This window comes from Salvelinus fontinalis, chromosome 15 (genome assembly GCF_029448725.1).
Source record: "Salvelinus fontinalis isolate EN_2023a chromosome 15, ASM2944872v1, whole genome shotgun sequence".
NCBI classification, from domain to species: Eukaryota; Metazoa; Chordata; class Actinopteri; order Salmoniformes; family Salmonidae; genus Salvelinus; species Salvelinus fontinalis.
This window is the reverse complement of record NC_074679.1, coordinates 35170497-35185780: the sequence shown is the minus strand read 5'-3', so window position 1 is coordinate 35185780 and position 15284 is coordinate 35170497. Positions and strand designations below refer to the sequence as shown.

Below are 15284 nucleotides of genomic sequence, written 5' to 3'. Positions count from 1 at the left end.
CAAGCATTGCACAGATGATCCTGAGAAATCAATAAGCTTAGATCTTAGTTACCAGCGTCACAACATGAGATATGGAGTTTTTAAAATTGTGCATTATGTTCTCCCATCTGGAGCTTGAACATTAGCAGCTTAGTGTAGGCGAGAGGTCCTCAAGTGGGGGGTGTAAAAGCCACAACTACTTTCATGAAAGGACTTTGTTTCGTGGTGTTTCTCCTCCTCCCACCCTTTCACCATTTGAGTATGGGCCTCTTTATTAGCTTGTTACAACGTAATGGTCTTCATTTTCTCCATTGAAAGTGAGCCATTTCAGAGGCGGCAAGCGGGAACAGCATGAAAGGCCGTTATTACACAGTGCCTGCAAGCTCGCTACCCCGAGAGTGAATTGCAATATATTAGTCTAACGAGGAATAAACGGCAGTGTTTCCACTAGTCAAAATAATTTTCATGATGGAAAATGCTGTCAATGTAAACTTAAACTACTAAAACCAGATAAAGTATGTAGAAAAGATAAAAGGATCTATATATTTTTGATAAGATCATCTTTTAAAACTAACAATCACCAATAAAAAATAGACAGAGTCTAAAGTCGCTAACAGACAGCGCGCACTAGAAAGGTTGGCCCATTCATTTTCAATGAAGCCTAGACCGGGGCAAAATTCTATCCAGGCGGAGCGGTCAGTGGTGCTCGTGCCCGAGGAAGCAAAGCAGCCGAGGCGGAGAAAATAGGATTCTGCTCTATTTTTTAAGCTGTGCTGTCGTTGTTGACCAATCACAGTAGAAAACGTTGCCTGCGTGGTGATACGTCTGTACGCATGTCCAACAGCAGCACCAGCTCACTTGCCCACTCTAGCTAGCTAACACTATCAGTTTACAAAGTCACGTTTGAACAAAAATAATAGTTTTCTAATCCATTTTGGATGAATAATTTATGTTGCATGTATATACGTTTGTATGCATGCTTATAGTCTTATACCGATTATTTATTCGTACGTTGATAATGTTTGTTTATTTTGTTGCTATGGTCACCGGTGGCTGTCGCCCTCGTGTGTGAAGGCACTAGCAGCTTTGACGAGAGCGACAAGTGGTTTACTACGCGGGGTACTCTAGGTGATATTCTGCTGGCTGTCTGAAAAGGGTTAAAAATGCATATATATATTTTTAATAATGCTTGAGCCACTCATGGAAACAGTGTGTAGAATTGGAGGAATTAGCTTTAAAACAGCAAATAAAATATCTGCAGCCATGAGGGCCTTTAAAAACTTTAGTTAAGACCCCGCATTTGGCTACGCCCACTACGCTAACTTTTTTAAAAAAGTTTTAAATTTCCTTTATTTAACTAGGCAAGTCAGTTAAGAACAAATTATTTTTTTCCAATGACGGCCTAGGAACAGTGGGTTAACTGTCTTGTTCAGGGGAAGAACGACAGATTTTTACCTTGTCAGTACAAGGATTCGATCTTGCAACCTTTCGGTTACTAGTCCAAGGCTCTAACAACAAGGCTACCTGCCGCCCCAACTTTGCCACAGCTGCTGAAAACAACCCAAGGGGAAACACTGAATGTGGTATGAATGCCAGGGGAAGGAAAGTGATGCATTTTCCCCCCATTTAAAATCATGATTTAATAAAATGTTTTTTTTAAAGGAGAGAGAGGCAGGGTTTTTAAAAGTATGTGTCCTTTTATTCTCCCTTTCTGTGATGGGAGTAGGCTAATAAATGGATGTTCTAGTGCCTGACCCTCCATTCCACTCATAAGATAAGAGATCTTTCATATAAACCCCATCACACTCATAACCCCCCCCATTCAAAACACATAAACCTGTTAAAGATATATTTTCGGACGAGTAATGAAGGGGAGAAATTAATGGAAGGGGCTATTTTTATGTCGAGCACTGCTCCTGGATAGATGGATGGAGAAAACATGTGTTCACTGATAAACACGGCCATTAGGGCTCGATGTGATGCGCGGTTTCCATTTAGCTCAATTAGTTCTCATCAATAAAGACCCAGCATCCATCTCTCGTAATACAATGAGATAATACTTCAAAGACATCAATGCAATGGGAAAAGCCATCAGAAATAGCTGCTTCGGAAATGAATCTAAGTAAAGTAATTTAAGTGAAGTGTGGTGATAATGAGGTGGATGAGATTATAGAGAGAGAAACAGAAAGAGACAGACAGACGGACACAGAGAGAGAGAGAGAGAGAGAGGGGGAGATGAACAGCGAAAGACAGAGAGGGAGATAAACAGAAATACAAAGAGAGAGAGTGCGAGAGAGAGAGTGAGAGAGCTGGACTAGTCTAAGCTGATTATACTAAATCTGACGGGCTGAGACAAACAAGGCTTGCGGTAGCAGTGACACAGAATGCAGTTTCCCACTATCTGAATTTAGCACAGTACCTAGAACAAGCTAGGAAAACAAGCCAAAGCCGACAACAAGCTAAAGTTAAATCATCACATACCCATCCTCTACCTGAATCTACTGGATCTCTAAAACATTGTCATCAATGTCCCTGTTCTCTAAATTAATACCAACAGAATACATCTATTTCATTATAAAAACTTAAATCAACTGTAAACTATGATTTTGGTTGTGTTCAGTAGGGCATAGCCTAGCAAAACTTTTTGAAACGGTTTGAAATGGAAACTGAAATTGGGCTTTTCATTTTGGACAAGGTAGTACCTCGCTTTCACTCAGTTTCAAAAAGTTCTCTCCTGCTTCATGCCCCACTGAACAGGACCCTAGTTTGTGGTGTGGTTGGTCTCTCTTTCACCTCTTCTCCCAGGAGTTCATGCCCAGGATGTTGAGTAGCAGCCTGCAGTAGTAAAAGGCTGACTGGGGCCTGTGGGGCTCCGGCTCCCCCTGCTCCACAGCCCTCATGCTCAGCCCATTCCCCCTGTGCACCGCAAAGTCCCTCTCCTCAGCACACTGCTTCAGGATGGCATTGATCACGTCGTTCTCCTGCTTCTCCGAGACGCAGACAGGGGGCGGGGCGGGGATGTTGAGGGGGGCTCCGGCGCGCTGCAGACACTCGGGGCTGGAGTAGCCCAGGTACTGCAGCATCTCATCTAGAACGTCATCTTCTCGTAGGGAGTCCCAGGACGGAACCACCTCCCGACACACACGCTTTGCCTGCGGGGCCATCAGCTCCAAGGCACTTTCCTCCTCCCCCTCTTCTTCCTCCTCCACAGCCTCCCCCTGCTCCTCCTCTCCCAGCTCATCCTCTCCCAGCACCACAACCACTTCTTCTTCTTCCTCCTCCTCCAGTGCAGCCCCCTCTTCCCTCTCGCCAAGCTCCCCTGCTCGGTTCTTCTCCCCATCTGTATTCGTTCTCTCTGTAGGTATTTTACTGTAGAGGTGCAGGGGCTGGTTAGGAGCACCACAGTGAGGCGGGCCGTACAGTACAGCCGAGTCCCACGAGTGTTTGCCGGAAATATCCCTAACAATAACCCTCACACAGGCGCTGGTAGTGGTGAGGCCTGCAGACATCCCACCTCCGGGCACACCGTCCTCAGCCCGGATCTGGAGACAGGACAGGAGGGTGGTACCGTTCAGGACAAAGAACTGTAGGTTGGGCCCGTCGAAGAGCTCTGGGGCCAGGTCAGGGCTCTCGCTGTAGGGGTTGTCCATGTTCTCACAGACATGGCTGGTCAAGGTAGCAGGGCCTCCAGACATGGGGTAGTGGCCAAGGTGGTTGACGAGGTGGGTGATGACTGTCCTGGCTGCGATGGAGATCAGACCATGCTGGATACGGCTCCGTACTACAGGGAGAGAGGAAGAATAAGGAGATAAAGAGAGGAAGAGCTCTACAATTAGAACAGGGGTATGTATTGGAATCTGTTTAATGTTGACGTTTCAAGGCCAGTGTCAATAAACAGAGAAGAAATAGAAAAAGAGAAGTCAGCCAGTCAGTCAGTCAGCCAGTCAATAACATGTAGGTATCAGCTCATCCCAGTGGGACCAGGTATTTGTAGTGTCAGAGTTTATCTCCAACAGAGTGTAGAGAGATGAGGGAGAGGACTCTGTCTGTGGAATCTAGCCAATCAAAGCGCATTTAGGGTATGATGAAGAAATCAAGGTCTGTGTAGTAGAGCACTAGATTCCAGTTAGAACACTAGATACCTCAATTGCTCCAACTGAGAATCTCTTTACATTTCTGTGTGGCCCCATGCAGAGAACAAGCCAATGCCATCACACTCCGTGTGCTAGCAGCCATCCCTTTGCAATAAGCATAATTACAGTCCCACAGAGCTGCACAAACCCTGAGCGAGCCATTACAGGGAAAAAAGAATGTGTATCGACAGAACATGATGACAGGTTTCTCTCCCTCTCTCTCCAACAAAATCGAAGGTGCCCTTTCAGGTACAGGTCTCTCTTGCATAAGCAATTTTGATCTCAATGAGGCAAACCTGTATAAATAAAAAGGTAACATCTTCCCTTCCCTCTCTCCATCCAGCCATCCTCTGCCACACCAAAAGAAAAGGAGTGAAATAAACTAATAAATGGATAGATAGAGGATTATAGATAGAGCACCCACCGGAGAGAAAGACAGTTAGTTGCTAACAACTTTGGAAGGAAAGCAGCATGCCTCACAAAGTGCTCCAATGATTAGTCATTTTCTCCTGATGGAAAAAGCTGCAGGTGCCCAGGTACAGAGGCTCCCTGCTGCTCTGAATCTAACACAGGAGTCAGGACACAGAGGAACCTAGCTGCATTCACATCACATTCAGTCCTTAGCACTGCTACCTTTAACAAGCCAGGCCACACCTAGCACTGATATAGTGGTACCCTCCATTAGACACCATGATGAAGAAGGCTACAGACATATCAGGGCTAGGCCAGACCTAAGGCAGAGCAGCCACACTGACTGGACTCAGCTCATCCATGTTCCCTCTCCTCATCAGATAGTTGGTATTATTTCAGTGGGGCAACAAAAATGTCTGGATCGGAATAACGGTAAAAACATGGTTATAGTTACTCTGTAGTGTAAAGTGCAACCAATATGTTTCTAAAAAAGGGGCTTTTGAATATCCACGAGATTATATGGACTAAAACATGAACGAGTAGGATATGTAGAGATGACAATGTGACTGAGAAAAGGAAAAGTAGCAACAGAACAGGTAGTGTTCTTACCCTCGGTGACCGGCTGTAGTTTGGAGGAGCGTTCTGAGTCAGGGGAGTGGAGGGGCTCTGGTTCCTTCAGACTCTCCAGCAGCAGGAAGGGGTCGTAGTCAGGACTGGTCAGGTCTGACAGGTTCATGGGGAAATACCTGGGGCTGTTGAAGTTCTGGGCCCCATACACACAGCCATGCAGCACCTGTGAGTAGAGAAGGGAAGAAAGGGGAGATCGGAGAAAGCCCCAAGAAATCAATCAATTAACACTACCGTATTTCACATGACTGTAGTTTTCTATAGAGAGAGAAAGAAAGAAAGTAATTAAATTATCTGCCAATCCCGTCACTGTGCGTTTCCATGGAGACAGAGAGGGTGGTAATGGGAAGAGAGAATGCTGTGATTGAGTGCTGACTACCGAGGACTGACTACTGAGCAGTGAGTTGTGAGTCTGGGTGCACTGAGTGCCAGCTGTGGCATGCATTAGGAAGGAGTCTCCCCAGTCTGTATTAAAGATGTAACGAAGCAGTCCTGAACTGTTCCACCATTAATGACTCCAGAGACAGATAGACATACTCCCTGCCACAGAAAGCCTCTGCTAATAGCTCCATTACCAAAAAAAAAAAAACTAAACACAAAGAAATATTACTACATGGTTTGTGTTCGACACCCCCACTAGATGCTGCGGTCAACGTGAAGCAGAGATCCCTGCTAGCATATGTACAAGTAAAATCGGATACGTCGGCATTACAGTTGAAGTGAGAAGTTTACATACACTTAGGTTGGAGTCATTAAAACTCGTTTTTCAACCACCACAGATTTCTTGTTAACAAACTATAGTTTTGGCAAGTCGGTTAGGACATCTACTTTGTGCATGACAATTGTTCTCAGACAGATTATTTCACTTATAATTCACTGTATCACAATTCCAGTGGGTCAGAAGTTTACATACACTAAGTTGACTGTGCCTTTCAACAGCTTGGAAAATTCCAGAAAATTATGTCACGGCTTTAGAAGCTTCTGATAGGCTAATTGACATCATTTGAGTCAATTGGAGGTGTACCTGTGGATGTATTTCCAGGCCTACCTTCAAACTCAGTGCCTCTTCGCTTGACATCATGGGAAAATCAAAAGAAATCAGCCAAGACCTCAGATAAAAAGTCTGGTTCATCCTTGGGAGCAATTTCCAAATGCCTGAAGGTACCACGTTCATCTGTACAAACAATAGTACGCAAGTATAAACACCTTGGGACCACGCAGCCGTCATACCGCTCAGGAAGGAGACGCTTTCTGTCTCCTAGAGATTAACGTACTTTGGTATGAAAAGTACCTTGTGCAGATGCTGAGGAAACAGGTACAAAAGTATCTATAGCCACAGTAAAACGAGTCCTATATCGACGTAACCTGAAAGGCCGCTCAGCAAGGAAGAAGCCGCTGCTCCAAAACCGCCATAAAAAAGCCAGACAATGGTTTGCACATGGGGACAAAGATCGTACTTTTTGGAGAAATGTCCTCTGGTCTGATGAAACAAAAATAGAACTGTTTGCCATAATGACCATCGTTATGTTTGGAGGAAAAAGGGGGAGGCTTGTGAGCCGGAAAACACCATCCCAACCGTGTGGCAGCATCACGTTGTGGGGTGCTTTGCTGCAGGAGGGACAGGTGCACTTCACAAAATAGATGGCATCATGAGAAAGTAAAATTATGTGGATATATTGAAGCAATATTTCAAGACATCAGTCAGGAAGCTTGGTCGCAAATGGGTCTTCCAAATGAACAATGACTCCAAGCATACTTCCAAAGTTGTGGCAAAATGGCTTAAGGACAACAAAGTCAAGGTAATGGAGTGGCCATCACAAAGCCCTGACCTCAATTCTATAGAAAATGTGTGGGCAGAACTGGAAAAGCGTGTGCGAGCAAGGAGGCCTACAAACCTGACTCAGTTACACCAGCTCTGTCAGGAGGAATGGCCAAAATTCACCCAACTTATTGTGGGAAGCTTGTGGAAGGCTACCCGAACATTTGACCCAAGTTAAACAATTTAAAGGCAATGCTACCAAATACTAATTGAGTGTATGTACACTTCTGACCCACTGGGAATGTGATGAAAGCAATAAAAGTTGAAATAAATCACTCTACTATTATTCTGACATTTCACATTCTTAAAATAAAGTGGTGATCCTAACTGACCTAAAACAGGGAATTTTTACGAGGATTAAATGTCAGGAATTGTGAAAAACTGAGTTTAAATGTATTTGGCTAAGGTGTATGTAAACTTCCGACAAACTGTATATATTGTCTTGAAGTCAATCAATTCACAATGCTACTTCAGAAAGCTCATATAGAATGTTCCATTTTTGGATTGGGCATACCTTATAGATACAGCTGATGACAGACTTGTCTGGCTTGTCCTTGTCAGGGCTGAGTGTTTGGACAGGCTGCAGCAGAGTCTTAGGAGGCAGAGCCATCACCCAGTCCAGGAGGCACAACAGCAGAGACACCACCAACTAGGGACAGACAGACCACAACAAATACAGTTTGATTACATCCATAAAGCAGAGAACAAAATACTGGATCATGACAGAAAATGAATTGTGCTTCTGCAAAAAAACATGTCAGGCCAGTACTGTAGTACAGAAAACTAACAGTAACATTGTATTATTAATAGGTCTCCATTTGACTAGGAGAGTTGTGTATGAGGTGAGGTGACATACCCTCTTGTCCAGTTCATGAGGGGAAGATTCTGTAGTGGGGAGCAGGTGAGTTACGGTCGCTATGAGGATCTGAAACAAGAGTCAAAACAAAATTGAAAGCAAAAATATATTGTATTGTTTTGTAATTTAAAAAGGATACTCTTGAAAAGTTCCAGGAATAATTTACATACCATAACACATAAATAAAATGGACACGCAAATTTACCTCAACTATTTTCTTTGGAGTGTCTGGGGGGAATTTCTGAAGGTCATCGACATAGTTTATGAGCAAGTGCAGAATGTCGGAGGCCACCAGCGCGACAGTTTTATTTGGAAACTGAAAAACAAAAAACAGACAAAAACACTCACTACTCTCAGCAGATGTAGAGTAGTGTAGAGCAGGGATGGGCAACTTGAGGCCCGCAGGCCCCCCCTTTTGTAGGTCTGCAGATCAATCCCCCCGCCAAAAACACATAAAAAACATCTCAACTTACTGTTGCGAGTTAGAATAGTAGAATACACTATGTGCCATTTTGAAATGTGGTTGCATCAGCATTTTTTCACTTGTTTTGTCAGTAAATGACAGCCACTTAATAAGCACTTGTCAGCTAACATTTTGTAGATTGTAGTGAAGATGGTCGAATTAGCGACCGGGGGCGTCCATTGATTTTGTTAGTCACTCACTTAGATATCATATTAAAAACTGCAAACATTTCTCTACACCCTATGGCATAATTTCTAGAACTGCATGAAATTAGTTATACAAATTGCTAAATCTTCTCTCCCCTCCATGGCAAAATGGTAGAATTGCAGCAAACTTGCTATAAAACTGCCTCCCTCAACACAACTTAACTTAGGGCCCCCAAAAGACTAGGGCTCTGACTGCATGTGTGGGTATGCAGACCCATGAGCCACTGCAGCCCCTCATGATGAGTTCAATTTTTTTGTGGCCCCCACCCCCCATCAAAGTTGCCCATCCCTGTTGTAGAGCCAAGCTGACAGGAGAAAAACAGCACATTGTGTCAGAGACTGTCTTGATCTGTGATCAGGATTAAGGTGTGGATGAGCCTAATTCTGCTGACTGGAAGAGGCCCAAACACTCATTGAGAGGGAGGGTGGGGGGCTTGACCCTCCTCTCACTGTGAGAGGTGTAGGCTGAAGGGGCTCAGGGAGAGGCAACCCTCCTATTCCCTGCTCCTCCTTCTGGCACCATCTTAATTGCTTAAAAATCTCCTCCCCTTCATCTGCACCAATTAGGAAAGACTTGACAGGTGAAAAGGTGACAGGCTACTACCTGGTCAGGTGACAGGCTACTACCTGGCCAGTTATTCAGATCAGTGCAATAAAGGAAAGGAGGAGGTGAAGAAAGGACGGACATTTTCGACAATTGAGGAAGAGCCATTGTGAGTGTGTGAGGAGTGTGTGAGGGGCTCAGGGAGACAACCCTCCTCCTCTCCTTCTCATTGTGACCCTGGCTCAGGAAGACTGCAGAGTGCTTCTCCAGACCAGCAGTGCCAATGCCCACACAAAACAATGGGCCGGATCACCAGCCATCCCATTTGATTGGATAACATTATGGACAGGAGGAGGGAGAGAAGGGGGGCCCGTTGGGCAGGCGCCCTCATTTCAGATGATAGAAATATAATAATTCCTTGAGGTCGGTGGAGCATGCATTCTTCACTGGATTAGCCTTCTGTCTGAGGAGAGTGGAGCGCAGTGGAGAAGCCAAAACATGTTGACAGTCAGGCCAGATTTAGCTGGGTTAGAGTTTGGTGATGTGTGTGTGTGTGTGTGTGTGGGGGGGGGGGGGGGGGCACAGACCAGACCAGTCGGTACTGTCAGTAAGCTTCTTCTGGCTACTCAGTGCAGCCCATCGCTCTCTCCAGGCAGGCTAAAACTAAGTGTGCCAGTAAACACCACACAGACCAGGGCAGCCCCCAGGGAGACTGCTGCTGCTGTGCTACTTCTAACCAGGGACTGCAACAGAACACTTCCCATGGCAAGGGATGAAGGCAAGGCAACACATTTCAAAATTCAAGTCACTGTGCATGGCAGATGACGCCAAAAGCACCAAGGTTAAGGGTTCAATTCCTGCAGCGATCACATACTAGAAATGTACGCACTCACTCACAGAACTATTAGTCACTTTAGACAAAAGCGTCTGCTAAGTAAAGTGGCATATTATATATAGCTACCTTCAGAGTGACACAGATGACGTTGAGGGCTTCTTTGATCTGAGTGTGTTGGGTGCCGTGGACCAACTCCTCACACAGCCAGATACCCAGACTGCACAGGGCCACACACCTGACGGGGGCAAACACAACTACTATTCATTTTCTATTGGGCTGTTTTTTTAACAGACATCTTAGCCCATTATAATGTCACATGTTAAAGTTGGTAACCCATAAACCCACATTAACACATACATACAGTGCATTTGGAAAGTATTCAGACCTCTTGACCTTGTCCACATTTTGTTACGTTACAGCCTTATTCTAAAATTGCTTAAATTGTTTTTTTCCTCTCAATCTACACACAATAATGAGATTTTTTAGAAATGTTAGCAAAATGTATAAAAAAACTGAAATATCACATTTACATAAGTATTCAGAACCTTTACTCAGTACTGTGTTGAAGCACCTCAACGATTACAGCCTCGAGTCTTCTTGGGTATGACGCTACAATCTCTGCAGATCCTCTCAACCTCTGGCAGGTTGGATGGGGAGCTTCGCTGCACAGCTATTTTCAGGTCTCTCCAGAGATGTTAGATCGGGTTCAAAACCGGGCTCTGGTTGGGCCACTCAAGGACATTCAGAAACTTGTCGCGAAGCCACTCCTGCGCTATCTTGGCTGTGTGTTTAGGGTCGTTGTACTGTTGGAAGGTGAACCTCGCCCCAGTCTGAGGTCCTGAGTGCTCTGGAGCAGGTTTTCGTCAAGGATATCTCTGTACTTTTCCTCTGTTCATCTTTCCCTCGACCCTGACTAGTCTTGCAGTCCCTGCCACTGAAAAACATCCCCAAAGCATGATGCTGCCACCACCATGCTTCACAGTAGGGATGGTGCCAGGTTTCTTCCAGATGTGACGCTTGGCAATCAGGCCAAAGAGTTCAATCTTGGTTTCATCAAACCAAAGAATCTTGTTTCTCATGGTCTAAGAGTCATTTTAGTGCCTTTAGGCAAACTCCAAGCGGGCCGTCATGTGCCTTTTACTGAGGTGTGGCTTTTATCTGGCCACTCTACCATAAAGGCCTGATTGGTGGAGTGCTGCAGAGATGGTTGTCCTCCTGGAAGGTTCTTCCATCACCAGAGGAACTCTGGAGCTCTGTCAAAGTGAACATCAGGTTCTTGGTCACCTCCATGACCAAGGTCCTTCTCCCCTGATTTCTCAGTTTGGCTGTGCGGCCAGCTCCAGGAATTGTCTTGGTGGTTCCAAACTTCTTCCATTTATGAATGATGGATGCCACTGTGTTCTTGGGGACCTTCAATACTGCAAAAGAAATGTGGTACCCTTCCCCAGAACTGTGCCTCGACACAATCCTGTCTCGAAGCTCTACGGACCATTCCTTGGACCTCATGGATTGTTTTTTGCTCTGACATGCACTGTCAACTGTGGGACCTTATATAGACAGGTGTGTGGCTTTCCAAATCATGTCCAACCAATTGAATTTACCACAGGTGGACTCCAATCAAGTTGTAGAAACATTTCAAGGATGATCAATGGAAACAGGATGCACCTGAGCTCAATTTCGAGTCGCATAGCAAAGGGTCTGAATGCTTATGTAAATATGGTACCCGTTTATTTTTAATACATTTGCAAACATTTCTAAAAACCTGTTTTCACTGTCATTAAGGGGTATTGTGTGTAGATTGATGAGGAAAAACATGAATTTCATCAAATTTAGAATAAGGCTGTAACGTAACAAAATGTGGAAAAAGGGAAGGGGTCTGAATACTTTCCGAATGCAATGTAAACGCTTAATCAACTGGTAATGTCATTGTCAGTCTGACCTTGTATGAGACGAACAGGGACAATATGCTGTGTAGACTACAGTATAACCAAGGACAGTTCTAAATATCACCAATGTCCTCCCCATTCCCTCACGTCCAGCCCCCCAGGTCTCTCAGTATTTAGCTGTCTAACACCGTGGCACGGACACCCAAACTAGCACCTCTTCCACCGAGGGGGCCCGGTCCTGCAGAAGACAGAGACTGTCCACCAAATAGAACCCTATTCCATATAAAGTATAACATTTCTGACCAGGGCCCATAGGGCTCAAAAAGTAGTGCACTATATAGAGAATAGGGTTCCATTTGGGACACAGTAGACGGCAGGGGGAGTACACTACTCCTCACTCCCCCATAAGCCTACAGTCAGTGGATTACTTCAGATGACACTTGGCTTAATCTGTCTGTCTGGCTAGGTTACAGTATGGATGACCAGACAAATCTGACAGCATTGATTATTTCCCCCTCCAAAACCCCAGCTCTCATGGCCTATTGTCTGCCACAACCATTATCACCATTATTATTACATTAATCTGCTGGGCAGATGTCTTCCTCAGGTCAGAGAGACAAAGACTGCTTACTGTCATATGCTAGTAATCTACCTCACAAATGTCTATGTATGTTTTTCGTATAATCTATGTCAGTGTAAAGTGTTGATTGTCGTTTAATTCAAGAGTTCGTGACGTGAGAAAAATACCTGGCTGGAGCTGAAGGCTCATCTCTTGCTGAACTCAGGATGTGTTTGATGATGTGTTCCTGAAACAAAGAACAGAGTCAATCAATCAATCGACAGATGAATGTACGAATCAGACGGTTTTATTCTTCAGGCTTCAGCAAAATCTGTAGGTCTGCTGAAAACACAGATGCACACACAGACAAAACAGACTCCCTATTGGCTGAATTAACCAGTGCTTTGTCATTCATAGCCAGACCCAGGCTATCAGATGCCATCGTGTGAAATTCTCTGTCCAAATATGAAACGCTCTCATGCATGGAATTAGCTCTTTAACCAGCAATCAACCAAAAGCGACCCAATAACAACAAGGTCCTGTGAATGGGCGCCTGTGGCATAGCTAATCACCCATTAGAGAGTTAGCTAGGCTGGCGTTGATGCTCCCTCAGTACCACAGGGATAGAAATAAAAAAAGGTAATTAGGTTTAATGTGCGTTTGATACAACATCAAACAGTTTGTGGGTTAGGTGGTCTAACGGTTACTAGTGATCTAGTGGTTAATGACGCCACCTCCAGGTCATTAATGCCTATGTCAGTATTGGTAATAAACTCATTGCCCACTGCCCTTTGACAAACTCTGTCCCCCTCCTATCTTTTCAATATACCCCTCTCTCTGACCATCTTGTAAAATAGTACAAAATGACCACTTCTCTGGAACCGGTTCCTACAGGTTGAAGCTATAGAGTAAAGCAGGTTGAAGACAAGAGTTAAGCAACCACCCCACATGAGGACAGTTACCTTGACGTCTCTGAACTTGGTCATGACCACGTCAGCGGTGGTGGGGTGCAGGGCGGGCAGCTCCTCATACAGGTTAGGGAAACACACCAGAGAACCCAGCAGGATCTGAGCCTCCACCCGCGGGGCCTGACAGACGGACGGACGGGTGTCAACTCACATCCACAGTTAAAATCCATATCACAACACTATCCTTTGCAATCCAGTCATGGGCAAACACAGAAGACGACGGTGTTGAAACAGACTATTGAGCTGTACTGGGGGTCAGTGGAGTGTGGTGTGTACAGCAGTGGTCAGCAAAATGTTCTGAGTCAAGATCACTTTCGCAGTCAAAAAGCAAGCCGAGATCTAACACTCAAATTTATATATTTTTTTACATGTACTTAAAAGAAATGTAACATTAACCTAATGAAAACAGTTCTGTAGGAATGAGGTTTGGGCAGTAGGCCAAATAGATTATCACAGCATATTGGCTATATGTCTGGCCTGCCAATATTGTTATTCTCAGACCATATTATATTTCAAAACTAGAGCTTTGATAACAAAACATTATTCCCCGTTGGATCTCATCACTGGCCTATGTCAATCTACTATGCCTGAAGCCTGCCTACGGTTGCCTATGCACTTGAATGAGAAGTGCGCTTCAATTACCAAAAATTGCCCTACTTAAATTGTGGCCATCAAAACTGTTTTTAACACGTGATTGCCTTTACGAATTGTTGTGCAATGATTGGGCTTATAAAACTACGTTTCACTTCACAATAACAGCACTTAGTTGACCAGGACAGCTCTTGCAGAGCAGAAATGTGACTAACTGACTTGTCGGAAAGGTGGCATCCTGTGACAGTGCCACGTTGAAAATCACTGAGCTCTTCAGTAAGGCCATTCTACTGCCAATGTTTGTCTACGGAGATTGCATGGCTGGGCGCTCGATTTTATACACCTGTCTGCAAGAGGTGTGACTGAAATAGCCGAATCCACTCATTTGAAGGGCTGTCCACATACTTTTGTATATATAGTGTACTACATAGCCTACTCCAGCTGTAAAGTGGTGCCATTAACTCAATATTGAGATGTGATAAATGATATTCACATACAACTGTAACTCCCCTCTCTGTAAATAGAATAGTATATTTTTCATCCAATTGCATTTTGAACAACAGTCACATGGTTGTGATTATTAGAATGAACGTCGTTGTGCACAGTAGGAAGAGGGAGCGGCTAGCTCACACAGCAGCCGACAGCGAAACAGGGACAGGCAGATGCGTTCATATGGTTTATTTTTGGTCAATTGCACATTACTGTCAGAATAATGTCATAATACTTTTTTTGTATTTTTATTGTGAGCGAAAAACTAACGTGACAGCCTAAAAGTTTTTTTTTTTATTGGCACCCAAGCTACCACTTAATTTTCTCAATAGGGGGGGCGCTGTTTTCACTTCGTAAAAAATCGTTATTAAACTGCCTCGTACTCAATTCTTGCTCGTACAATATGCATATTATTATTACTATTGGATAGAAAACACTCTAGTTTCTAAAACCGTTTCAATTATATCTGTGAGTAAAACAGAACTCATTTTGCAGCAAAGTTCCTGTCAGGAAGTGAGAAGGTTCCAGGGTCAGCCTATTAATTTGCATGGAATCTATGGGTCTACATGCACTGCATACACCTTCCACTAGATGTCAGTAGGCAGTGAGAGTTGGAATGGGGTGTATAGCTCTATGTGAGGCCGAACAAGACCTCTTGGAACGGTGGGTCCAGTCTTTTGACTGTTCCGCTTGGCGCGAGGGACCTCAGGATTGCGTTCTGAAAAGCTTTCGTTATAGACGTTAGATATATACGGCTCTGATTTTATTTGATATATGTGTTAAAAACATCATAAACGAGTTATTTTAAACCGACTTATAAGTTTATATCAGTTTATTTCGATTTTCTGGATTTTCTTTGTCTTGCGTTATGGTGAGTTGGACACTGCTGCGCCACATGGCTAGCGTTGGCTGCTAATT

The 15284-nt window shown here is 44.3% G+C and overlaps 1 protein-coding gene across 10 annotated transcripts in view; it reads right to left on the bottom strand.

Moving 5' to 3' along the window:
* LOC129811867 (ral GTPase-activating protein subunit alpha-1-like) overlaps positions 1–15284 on the bottom strand; it is an 80745-nt gene that overhangs the window by 25358 nt on the left and 40103 nt on the right. For all 10 annotated transcript variants that reach the window (XM_055863553.1, XM_055863556.1, XM_055863558.1 and 7 more), the window contains 8 exons: positions 13281–13406; positions 12507–12565; positions 10000–10108; positions 8031–8141; positions 7826–7894; positions 7484–7618; positions 5133–5316; positions 2773–3760 (listed from right to left, as the gene is read on the bottom strand). In XM_055863553.1, coding sequence (XP_055719528.1) covers positions 2773–3760; positions 5133–5316; positions 7484–7618; positions 7826–7894; positions 8031–8141; positions 10000–10108; positions 12507–12565; positions 13281–13406 — 1781 coding nt within the window. The remainder of the gene's footprint in view (positions 1–2772; positions 3761–5132; positions 5317–7483; positions 7619–7825; positions 7895–8030; positions 8142–9999; positions 10109–12506; positions 12566–13280; positions 13407–15284) is intronic.